The sequence below is a fragment of the Callithrix jacchus genome, chromosome 11 (assembly GCF_049354715.1).
Source record: "Callithrix jacchus isolate 240 chromosome 11, calJac240_pri, whole genome shotgun sequence".
Taxonomy (NCBI): domain Eukaryota; kingdom Metazoa; phylum Chordata; class Mammalia; order Primates; family Cebidae; genus Callithrix; species Callithrix jacchus.
Window position 1 is genome coordinate 9,148,126 of NC_133512.1, and position 13,080 is coordinate 9,161,205.

The 13,080-nt window shown below is 39.1% G+C and overlaps 1 protein-coding gene across 1 annotated transcript in view; it reads left to right on the forward strand.

The window, feature by feature from the left end:
* SUGCT (succinyl-CoA:glutarate-CoA transferase) overlaps positions 1 to 12,265 on the forward strand; it is a 723,305-nt gene extending 711,040 nt beyond the window's left edge. The window contains exon 15 of the mRNA XM_054237014.2: positions 11,103 to 12,265. Within this exon, the coding sequence (XP_054092989.2) occupies positions 11,103 to 11,188 (86 nt within the window). The 3' untranslated portion in view covers positions 11,189 to 12,265. The remainder of the gene's footprint in view (positions 1 to 11,102) is intronic.
* Positions 12,266 to 13,080: the final 815 nt, after the last annotated feature.

Here is a 13,080-nt window from a genome sequence, read left to right on the forward strand (position 1 = left end):
TTGTGTGAAATGTGTCATTATTAGATCAAGATTATGCATTTTTGGCAAGAAATTTCAGAGGTGATTTTGGATTTTACAGTATATCATAGCAGGAGGTACAGGATGTTAAGATATTGTATTACTGGTCATTTTAACCTTGATCACATAGTAAAGGTGGCATGTTCCAAGTTCCCTTTAAAAGTCCTGGGTTTGTTTTCGTTTGTTTGTTTGTTTCTGTAATTAGTAAGTATATTGTGGGGAAATATTCTGAGACTGTATTAGTTCACTTTGGCCACTGTAACGAATTAGCACACATGTGGTCATGTAAAACAATAGAACTTAATTCTCCCACAAAACTGGAGGTCAGAAGTCTTTGAATTTGATTCTGATCAATATCATTGAACTGAAGGAAAAGTGTTAGAGGACTATGTTCTCTGTGGAGGCTTTAGAAGTGAATTCCGTTCCTCACATAGTCCAGCATCTCAAGCTGTATTCCTTTCATTCCTTGGCCCATAGCCATTTCTCCACCTTCACAGGCAGTGGTGTAACATCTCTCTCTCTCTCTCTCTCTGCTTTCTTCCTCCTCCTTTACGTGATCTTCTGTGTGTCATCAAATCTCCTTCTGCTTGTCTCTTGTAAGGAAACTTGTGGTTCTATTCAAGGCCCACCCACACAATCCAAAATAACCCCTCCATCTCAAGATCTTTAACTTAATCACATCTCTGAAGTCTTTGCCATGTAAGGTAACATTTATAGGTTTCAGGGATTAGATAGAATGTGTTCTCTTTTGAGGAGGCATTTTCTAGCATACTGTAGAAAATATGCACATATTCTCTTTTTCATTATAGTTTTGCCCACTAATTTGAGCATATGTCAGTGATTCTTGCCTTAAACAATCATTTTGGTATTCTACTTCTATTTTTCCTGTTTTTAGATTTATTAACTGTAATTCTAGTGTAAGAGTTGCCTATTCTCCATTTGACTATTTATTCAATCGCTTATTTATATCAATATGGACCAGTTGATATTCATTTTATTTTGTGGGTTACAATTTATTGTAGTCATTATTTTGTTGCTTAAGTTGCCACAGATCTAGCCATTGGGAACTTCTTCAGCATGACTTGAATGTCCTTTCAACATGCTCCTACCTTTTCATGAACACTTTCTTACTTTCTGTCAATACAAGATGTTTAGGATCATGTACTTTTCCTGCTATAGCTCTGGAATTAATCATTTCTCCAAAAAGCCCTGGTTCCTTTTGCCAGAAATTGGTATTTACAAACTGAGATCTGAATGCTAGATGTGCTCATTGTTACTGGAATATCATTATGACTAGGTTCCCTTTGCAGACGAGGGACAAATGCATGCATACACACACACACAGTCACACATTTATATTTGTTTCTATATCTATCCTGCACATATTTTTAAAACCACATGCCAGTTCTAAGCTATGTGTTTAAGAGGTCTGCCATCTTCTTTTTTTGCTCTTGGAAGTCAACTAGCATGCTAGAGGTCTGAACATTATCCTCTGTAGAAGCCCAAGCTAGTTGTACGGGAAAAGAGGGGGGCCATTTGGAGGAGCACCAGTATACCAGGCATGAGAGTGAGGCCTTCTTGGATATCCAGCTCCTCTCAGAAACCAAGGGAATACAACTGAATGAGCGACCCCAGCCAGTGCCACATGGAGTAGAACTGCCCAGCTGAATCTTGACCAAATTTCTGACCCATATAAATTGACATTGTTTTAATCCACTAAATTTTAGATAGTTTGTTATATAGCAACACATAATTAATTGTAAACTCAGGAATTTAACTTCTTGAGTGGTTTCTGCAGTAGGCCACCTTTGTGGTGCCCCCCTCCCCGCTGACAGTGAGGCTTACCCCCTGGCATTCACATCTTTTAATGATCTCCACTCTTTGTCAAGCCTTCTCTGGAGGAGGCATTATGAAGGGGCAGTGTTTGCTGTATGTTAACCTCTTTGGGGGAGCTCAGGATAGGAATTACAGCAGTAATGGGAGAGTAGGTGGTAAAGGGTATGGAACACAGACACTAATGAGAAACTTCTGCAAGGACCTCCCAGAATAACCTCCACGTTCTACACTAGTGGTTCTCTGGGAGGAGGGTAGCAATTTTTTCCCTCATGGGAAATTTGGTAATGTCTGGAGACATTCTTGGTTCTCATAATGGGGGGCACCATGAAGGGGGATTGGATTGCTAGTGGCATCCAGGGTGTAGAGGCTGGGGATACTGGGTACGGATAAGCATCCAGCAATGCACAGCACAGCCCACAGCAAAAACCCAGCCTAAAACGTCAGTAATGCTGCTGCAGAGAAACACTGTTCTCAAGGAAGCTAATTCTTGAGGTGGGAGAGCAGGTGCCTGACCATCCTGTTTAGTTATATATTTTTTACATTACATAAGTTCAAGGGAAGATACAGCCAGGCTCATTAAAATGTAATTGATCCACAGATAAAACTTACCAAAATTGTTTTTCGATGAAAAATTCTTGTTCTGACTTCTTGCAAAATTCTTATTTTGTCTTCTTTCAATGAGTATGTTTCAAATGTGGAGGGAGCAAAACATTCTATCTAAAGAAGGTTCCTCATTAATTGTTCTTCAGATCTGCAGTTACATTAGGGACATGAGTCAAGTTATAGGAACGATCTTTGTTTTTAATATAATTAGAGAACTGTAAGTTGTCCAAGTGACACTGACCAGGCCGAATCCCCCTTCTGGGTCACAGATTACTCTGATGAGTCAGGGGCTCTGAAGACATAATTTCTAAGATCCATATTTTGAGTTCTGCCAGTCTTCTTGTGGATACACAGAGAATGGCGTAACCGTAAAGAAAACAGATGGGCAGTTTTGAACAGTGAAGTTTAAAGGAGAAAGACACTTTAAATGAAGACTTAACTGTACCCCTTTTGGATATCTGGTAACTCAGAAATGTAGAGAAGTAGAGAGTTTACAAATTTAAGAAATATCAAGTGAGAGAATTTGTACCTTCCTTGGCACACTTTCCTAACTGTTTGACGTACACACTCTACAGATGTCTGCTCTGGAGAACTGAGGTGGATGAAGGCTCAAGCGTTGAGCATGAGAGGTGTCTGAGGTCAGGACTTGCTGACTGGGTCACAGCTGTGCAGCCACAGCAGAACCTGACTGATCCCTTGATCAGAACATAACAGTAACCTACACTACCCCACTGAAAACCTGCAGATCGAGAAGTCATAGGGTCTTTTTTACAAGATGGAACTTTAGAGAGGGTTTTGAGGACATGAAAAAGAGGATAAATACATGTGCAAAATGATAATTAACATTTGCAGTTCTGTCCAATTGTTTTAACAAGGTTAAAATGAGGACCAAAAAACTCACCAACAAGCTTCCCATTGGAAAAACTTACTTTGCGAAAGGAAATGGTATTTTAAAGAATTGAATGGAAAAAAATATTTAAAGGTCATAAGATAGAATTTGAGCCTACAGGATGACTTTTTCTTGGCCCCAATTATCAACTCTATAGACCTAAGCAAGTTACACCTAGAAGATATGCAATGGGAAGGGCATCTGGCAACCAGACTTCTGCACTGGTTTGTTGATTTTGTTGCACTATCAGAACGTGGCCAGGTTCCCAGGCCCACCCATTTCATGTCCACATTCTTTTCTGTGTCCACAGCCACCATTTTAACCTACGCCCTTCTTGCTTCCTCCTTCTCACACTTCAGTCATTCCTGCCCTTTCTTCCAAATCCAATTTTAAAAGTCAGCGGTCTAGTAAACCTTTAAAAAATTAGTTCCAGTTTATTCTGGTTATAACTGATTACGTCTTTACTCAGCTCAATACTTTGTGCCTGACTTTATACTGCCATGAACAGCATTGTTGAAGATTTTGTGTTTGTTAAGCTTTGGGTACAGAGGATTAGGCAGGTACTGAACATCAAGGAATTTGAAACCAAGGTGGGGAGGCAAGACACATAAACTTGATGCATAATATCTCATCCTATCACCTAAGAAATGCCAGTGTTGTTGGAGTTCAGGGATGGGAGTGACTCTGTAAACTGTTGTGCTTGGGAAAATAATTTTGCAGGAAATGAGTCTTCATCTTCAAAGAAAGACAAGACTCATATAAGTAGAGGCACAGAGAGTATTATGTGCAGACGTGAGCAAGCTATGGAGGCAGGAGCGTCACTGGCATATTTGGTAACAGAAGTCTTAAGTAAACGAATTTAGTTAAAGGAGCCATTTGGGTAGTGAAAGAGGCCGCTCTGTGGAAATAGATTGGAAGACTAGAAAGAAGCAGGTTTCAGGTGACAGTGGGGACCTTGAAAGTCAAGAGGGTAATTTTTCTACAGACACGGTGATGGTATTAGTGGTTTTCCACCAAGAAAATGACATGTCCAAAGCTGTACCTTGTGAAGGTGGCCCTGACAGTAGTGTATAGAGAGGACCAAAATTAAGCCAAAAGAATCAACTGTCATAATCTACCTTTGAGACAGTAGGGGCTTAGATGAGAGATAATAGTCTTTTATGTTCCTTTATACATTTTTTTCTATATATCTATGTTGCATTAAGTTAACAGATTATAAATGTATGGTAAGCCAGACCCATTTTCTTTTCAGTTTTATATCGTATCTCTTCGTGCCTATACAGTGCTCTGGATTAAGTGACTGCTGGTGATTATTGCTGTCATTATCACCCTGTAAATTGTCACCAGGCTTAGCTGCTCCAAATGAGTTGTAGATAGGTAAAACTGATATAAGCATGTAAGAATTTGTGATGTACAATATATTCTTTGTATAACATTTTCTCTAAGGCCAAGGGTGCAGAGCCACTTTGGTAGATGAATGCTGTTCAACTGGGAATCCTAAGAGTTGTGTTGGAAGATGGTACAGGAGCTGGAGAAGCCACTACCACACTTAGTGCTCTAGAAACCTACCTCCTCATCAGGCCTCAAGATCCATCCTTTTCTGGAAGAATATATATTTATACGAGGTCACAGTAGTGGTTACGATTAGTACATGGAAGAAATTGAAGCCCAAATCCGAAAAACTCAGGCCATCTGTCTGCCTGCTCCATGGAAAGCATCAGTCCCTATTACAGATTTAGGCAAAGCCCATATGCCACTCTGCCAAACAGCACTGCACTTAATTATGGGATTCTCCCTGGTCAAGTTAGTCATGGCCAATTAAAATGGCGGTAGCAATTTCTGAGTTCTACATTGGTGTTTTCCACTATTAACCCTTTACTGCTCACATGTTTTGTTTCTGAGATAGATTGGAAATGTCTTAAGGGTAGAGTTTGTGTCTTACACGTCTTCTGTATCCTGTTTAACACCTGGCACAACACAGGAAATAAGTTAGTGCTCAGGAAATAGTCGTTGAATTGGACTGTTGAGAAAACTCACTTTCTCAGAAATCTTTCTCTCAGAAATTAATTTTTCCATGGGGAAGATGTGCTTCTGGTTTTAGTCAGAAAAGCCTGAGGACATATTAGTGAAGTTTCATATTGTTTAAAGTTTAACAGGTGGCAGAGTCAAAGACTGTAAATGAAACGGAACCCAGTTGTTCAGTCCTACCCATGGCATCGATGAGGCCATATCTTCCATTCCAGGCTGATTCCTATAACTAAGCATTTTTCCTTCTCCTCCCCAGCACAGTTGGAATCCCTGAATCCTTCTTACATACCACTTTAGACAGTCACTAAAATCAATCTGAAGTGACACAACAAATAAAATGTGTTTGTCATTTCAAGACCTTTGTGGCAATAACCAGTTGCGTCTTTAGAAAAGCTTCCTGTAAATCTACAAATGTGTTCATAATGTAGACAATAATGCTAATAAATACTAACCTTTACAGAATCTGTAAGTAATCTTCCCCTTCATCCATCTCTCCTGCAAAGATGAGTCTGTGCTAGGCTTGGTGATCTTTGGTGATACAGGAAGCTGTAGTGATCATTTTAGAATGAGCACAGGATGAGGGAAGTCTCCTGGAAAGCTTCTGAGAAAGTTTGCCTCACTCTTTCTTACTAAACACGAACAAGAAATAATGCCGCAGGTGGTCATAATGCTGTCCATGGGCTGCCATTATGTGACCAAAATAGAGAGCAGCATTGGGATGAAAGCAATGCCAAGAATAGCATAGGAGAGAGGAAAAGAACCTGGATTCGGGGCAACCCACTGAATTGTCAATCATTTTGTGCTGAAGGCTGCGTTGGATTCCAAGTTATATGAAACATACATTTATTTATTGTTTTCACTATTTTGAATTGCAGGGTTTTTTTTTAATTGCAGGCATAAAACCTCTGGGCAGATGAATATCCCAACTTTGTTGAGATTATCTCAATCCTCATAAAAACTCCGTAAGGTTGACACTGTCTTCGTCTCTATTTCAGGTGGGCAGATTGAAAATTAGTTTGCTTAAGTAACTTTCTTAAGGTCATAGAACCCATGTGTGCCAGAGCTTTCATTGAACACATAGGTAATCAGACTGCAGAACACACACTCTTAAAACATTATTCTTAAACTCACACTCTTACAGCCTTCTGTCAATTTATTCCATGGAAATAACAGAAAGATCATACTAGAAAATATACAGGTTGGGCATATTGACGTTTCTAGAAAATTATTTAAATACTTTAAAGGAAAGGGTATCCTGTGTGTATGCCAAGTTGAAGATACAACTTAGGTGCAAATGCCACCCATGGCTTAGAAGTCTGTGTATGAGAAGTGTTTCATTTGGCTTCTTTCCTTCTAGCAGTTTGGAAAGAAAGGAAAGCTTCACCACCATAAATCAGAGGCTCTCCAAATTCCTCCTAGGTTGTCTCAGTCCCATGGAAGGTGGGGTCGGTGTGTGGGGCTGGTGAAGTCCTTTGGGGTGGTTTGGTGAATAACCACGCTGAATGGATTTGTAGGCATGCACCCCTCTCCTGGCTGCTGCTTAGAGCCACGGGTTCCTGCTGTGAACAGACACTGGCTGTGCAGCTGCTGCTCCTGGAGGGGCCTGTGCATCTGGGAGACTTTCCAGGACTCCCCAGCATCCGTGGTCTAATTTCCTCTGAGATTAGCCACTTTTTTTTGACAGTACCCTTTCTTAGAATTCATAAAAGACTTTCTCTTCTTTAATACACTTTCTCTTCTTTAATAATGTGGATTATTTACTCGACATGGATTCTTTTTTACTTAGAGCCTAGACAAAGTTCAAAATCATTTTAAGTTAATATCTACTCAACTTTGTTTTCAAGGAATCTCTTCTTTTGTATATTGATCAATTCAACTTCTTGAAGCTTCCTTCAGCCAAAGCATGTGCTCAGATGAACAATTTCTTTTGAAATATGGCCTGTAATCAAAATGTTAAATAGTCTTTAGATCAAATGTAATAAACAACTTAGCATGAGCTTTCTGAGAATATCTTTCATGTTATACCCAAATGTGTGTCTGTGTGGGCTTAACGGAAATGACATGTGATTTCAAAGTTCATTATTGGATATTTCTTCCCCAAATCATTAGCCGTGGGTTCTATATACACTTTGATAAGCATTATTTTTAGACTTAACCAGTGTAAAAGTAATTTTGGATATTCTTTAGTTTTTGATAATGTACTGCAGGGAATTAATATGTACTCAATGAATGAGGAGTGTGTATGAATGGAGTTTTTATCAACACACTAACATTTTCTTTTTATAAAAATTTCAAACGTTGCCCTCATATGAAAACCACTTAGTTTCAACTTTCAAAACCAAAATGATGGGAACTTCTCTAGCTAATTTATGTCCCCGTGAGATTCTTAATTTGTTTTTAACCTTAAACTATATACACCAAGAGCTGACAATGAAAGTAGAGACTAGACTTTGAGATTCTCGGTTCTAGAAATAAAAGCCTGGCTGAGTTATTAGATACTTGAGGATTTACTCCATATGCTGCTGAATCTTCTTTGGTTTTACATTTCTAGAATAGGCTCATCACATTAAATGGCTTCTGCACATGTGCATGTCATATAGTCTGAAACGACATGGTGACAAAACCAGACATGATAAAACACTGAAGATCTAAACTAAGCTCTAGAATTCCACCGTTCTGTCAGATAAATGGCTATTCTCTTCTTCTCTTATCCACTTCAGTTTCTTCCCACTTCTAGGTTCCCCAAATGTTTCCTTCACTTTCCCAGTGATAGAAAGTATCAGATTTCTCTTTCCTTTCTTGGAGGTACTCCATTACATAATCTTTTCTTGTTTCTTCTTCTTTTTTAAAAACAGAGCAGGGTAGGAGTTGGGATTGAATTTTAATTTCCAGCAGTCCTTTCTTTACCACTAATTTTTCCTTTTTCATAGAATTCTGCTCTTGTTTTATGAACATTGTCTTGTTTCTGTATCTTTAGGAATGCTAACTGAAAGATTTTCTTTTTAAAAAATATATTCTCCTCTGTTTCCTAGTTATTTCTGTTTTCTCTGGTGTCACTTTTCCTGTGTTTATCTCTGTGGTGCTGCAGATTTCCCCAACTGTACAGTGACTCTTCGTAGTCCATTCACACCTAAGAATAAGGCAATATTGGTCTGTTTGTCATTCCTCAGTGGACAGGGCTGATTGTCTGGTGGGCTTCACTTTAGGGTGAGCACAGGAGGAGCTGATTATTGGGTTGAAAAGCCCTAGATGCTACATTTTGGAGTGCTTTGCTCTTCAGCACCGGTGCCCATATTAGCTGCCCTAGTTTTCCTTAGACAGGTTTTGCTTTGTTTAAAGGAAAAGGAAGCCTGTTGTTTTTCACTTGGAAAGAAAAGGCACTGCCAGATATCCTTCTGTGTACAGATGGCTGGATGGGTGAATGCGGTAAAGTTGTCGACCTCATGCTGCGCTCTCCACGGAAGATCAACACCTTCCACCATAAAAACCCCTTCTACCACACATGCACATAATTGAGAATGAAGCTTTCTCAACCTTACTTTCTAAGTTACCACTCATCTGACCACTTTATATCTTTAATTTTGTCTACTGATGACTTCCTTCATATCCTGTCATGGATATGATATCCCTGATATCCCTAAAGTGACATTTTATAGTTTGAATTAAGGCCCAATCATGGTTTAAGAAATGTCTTCAATGGTTACATTTCTCCAGTTTTTTTTTTAATTCTATATAATTCTTCCTTCTGCATATGATTTTTCCATATTACATTTACCTGCTTTATTGTGGTGAGAAATTACAAAATCTCAATAGCTATAACACAAAGAATTAAATTTTTAAATTTCTGGACTGCAGTGTGCATTGTCTGTAGTTGGGCAGTACTTTGGCCTCTCTCCATGTGTCTTGTTTTTCCGGGACTCAGGCTATTTGTGTCAGGATGTTCCTGTAGCAGAAATAAAAGGTCAAGAAAGCTGGTGATGGCACAGCTGACACAACTTTGCTTGGACATGGCATAGTCTCTGCTGCTTACTTGCCATTGGTCAATGCAAGTCTTGAGGCCCAGCCAGCACCAACGGGACAGGAATATATTCTGTTCTTTGAGAATGGCCAGCCGAGGAACAATACACCTGAATGTATAATCCTCTCACAGGAAAAAGGAGTGAAAAATTGGGCAGTAATCCAGCCCACTGCATATTCTTTTGATCAATTGGAGAAACTAGGACATTTGTTCTGTAGACTGTCCTACATTCTGAATTTGGCTGATTGCTTCCTTGTGGTATTGTTTGATTTACTCTTTTATGACCCATAGTTCCTGGAAACTGATGTGATTAGATTTCCTGGAAACTAAAGATTTGGGTTTATTTAGTTGTTTATTTATTCAGGCAAAAGCACTTCAAAGCTCATGCTCTGGACTCCCTGCTACAACTCCTCTGAAGGCACACATAGCTGATTAACCCACTTTTACTAATAATAGGTGTGATGACTGGGCTCTGTTGATGTGAAGCTCCCTATCAATCTTTCATCTTTTGATTTCAGCACCCATTCATGGTTCCTTCCTAAATCCATGGCTTCATTGGGGACTGCAAAACAGTGATTTTCTTTTCCTAATTCTACTATCTATATTTATTTACTGGGTAAAATTAATAAAAAGTTGTGATCAAAATGCCAAGTTGTATTATAGCCACTGTATTTTATATTTTGATGAAAATTTCGTTGGAAAAAACTTTTTATGAAAAGCGGTTTAAAAAAATTAACGGGCCAGAGAATCTCTTGGTTACCTTCCAACTCTAATGGTTTATGATTTGGTGACCTGTGCTGAACCAGTGTTTCACGACAGGAAAAAGGAGTACAGCTGATAGAAGCTCTGTTGTAAGTGTTCAAAGGTAACCAATTAGATTTTTCCTCTGGCCTAGAAGAGATAGGATATTGATGGAACCATGGAGGATCTTCTGGGCAGCAGCTTATTGTGAGGTGGAGAGAGTAGGAGTCTCAAGCCTTGGTCCTTGGAAGCGATGCAGAATGATTATGAAGCCAAGTTGTACAAGCATATGTATCTCACACCAATGTAGAATTTAAAGCTGGGATGACAGAACATAACAGAACATAACTTCTACCTGATCCCTTCACCACCTCATCCTCCACCAGGAGATTTTCAGTTTCTTGTAAAGTAGCTTGCCTCTGTTCTCTGTTTCCATGGGGTAACATGTTCTCCCATGTTCTCAGAAACATGGAGGCATCCATCATTAACTTCTTGTGACCCATCAGCCGAAGCCTTGGTTCCTTTGAAAGCATAATCTGCCACTGCTATAGAACACAGCTCTTCTATGTTTTCTACATTCCCTGTTATGCTAAAGTTGCTACCATTCTCTTTGAAGTGGGAAGAATTCCTCTTCTTTGTATTTGTGTTCCATTCATTACAAGAAAAGAAAAGCAATTCTTCTGGGGATTCAATGATTTACAGAGATTTTAGTGAAACCTCTCTCAAGTTGAGTCCCCTCCCCCTTGTCCCTTAAAATTCAGGTACATGTTTACGGGACTTGGGAGGACGGGTCATCTGAGTGACAGCCACTTTATTGCATGTCAAATGCTCCTTTTATTGTTTTGGCTGGGACATGGGGGTGGCCCCATGTCCTGATATAAAAAAGATACTGTTTAGCCCTTTCTTAACATGATAGTTGCATGCCAAGTAAAGCAGCAGCCTGGGAAATAACCCTGATATCTTTTCCAGATCTTAGACACAGTGGCATCCTTCACCATGTGGAAGTTGACACTGGCTTCTACAACATAGTATGGTTCTGGAGAGAGTCAAGATGAAGTCCTGTTGATAGAAGAACTGTGTTTATTCTGAAGTCCTCGCTCCCACCTCAGGGAAAGCCGATCACAGAAGGAGGAGCTCGGCAAGCTAAAGGGTAAAGCTGGAAAATGGCATAATCTAAGGTAACGTTAGTAAAAATGCTTATATGAAAACCATCACAAAGAGGGTCATTCGGTTTACTAAGTAAATCAACATTGGCTCTAATATTTGTCTGTGTCCCTGAGAAAGGTCCCTTTTCTCATACCTTTGTTTGCTTCCTAGTTTCCTTTTAGACAAAGTCTTGGAAGTTATGAAATGTCCTTCTTATAGATGAGAGCAACTCACTAGATCTGCCACACACAGAAATGTCTCCCATTGCCCCCCAAGCATCAGAAGATGATCCATTGGGCTGCAAATGATGGAGGAAAAATTCTTTAATTTATGAAGGTTTTGAAATATCCAGCACTAAAGTTGAATTTCTTGAACTCTGGCCAGTATAAATAATTTTACATAAAGCTCTGTTGACTTCTATTTAGAAGCAGTCAAAATGACCCAGTTGTTCTGTGGAGTATGGGGCTCTGTTGTCTATCATCCACTGGTTGGATTTCTTTATGGTCAGGTTATAAAGAGGAACATCTTAGCTACTTCCTGCTATAAAATTTTATCCTCTTTTCTCCTATGGAAGGCAATATCAATGGTCCCTTTAGAATGTATATTATTGGTAGCACACATCAAGGCTGTGTGTGTTGTGTCTGTGTGTGTGCTCTCAAGATCCCCACTGTCATTAACAGAAGAGGACTATCAATATACTTCCTGTTAGAATACACAATAAAGCTCTTTGATTGAGGCTCACACCAACTGCATGTGAAGTCTGCTACCTGTTGAATTCACATTAAAGTTAAAAGTAATAAAGATGTTACAGGTGTACATTGGCCTTACACACACACACACACACACATACACACACACACTGAAATTGCATAAATTTAATTGATGAGAAAAAACAATGAAACAAATTAGTGAATATGTCATTAATTTTTTTGATTGAAGTTTGAAGTCAAGAAGAGTAAAAGACAGGTAATCAGAATTGGTGTTTTATCAGGTAAAACTAGATTCATATTATTTTATTTATTCTAGGAGCAACAATTCATCCTTGGTTATTTCTTAGAATGATTTCATATTGTTTTGAAACTCAAAAACTTGAGCCCATCTCCATCTGTTCCTTTGTTTAGCTTTGAAAACCTTTCTATGCTCCTAGTATATGTGGATCAGCCTGCTTTCTCCTCTTTCTTCCTAGGACTCTTTTGCTGCCTTGGTTTTTGGCTCTGACAACCTTTTGGCTTAGTTGTCCTGCCTAACTGAAAGCATAAGATTAAACCAAGGCAATAAGAACTTGGTGTTCCCGACTTAAGTTTGTGTGGTCAGTTCATCAGGACCCATTATGTTTTGTTCTTAACAATACAACCTTCTTAATTAAGTATCTGTCCAGCTCATGAGCTGCAAGGGTGAAGACCTTTCCCATGTATATTTGGAATAAAAAACAGCTTGCTTCTGGTGACTTGGAACCTTGGCCCCAGTAACTCAGCTGTTCTTTATTCCTACAACCTGCCTTCATATGTGATTTTGAGACTCTCAAGGGTTAGAGAATAGGGAACAACAATTAAATTGGGACTCTTAGAGTTTCTTTTATCTGATCCTTAGCATGCATTTCACAGAAGCTAATAGCATGGGCCCTGGAGTTTAACAGCCTAAGGTTAGATCTTTACTCTGACCCATATTCTATATGAACTTAGAAGAGTTTCTTAGTCTCTCTGTCAGTTTTACTTACAAGATAGGCATAATATAGCTATTTATCTCATAGAATTGTCAGGATGATTGAGTGACACAATACACACAAAATGCTTAGTACAGA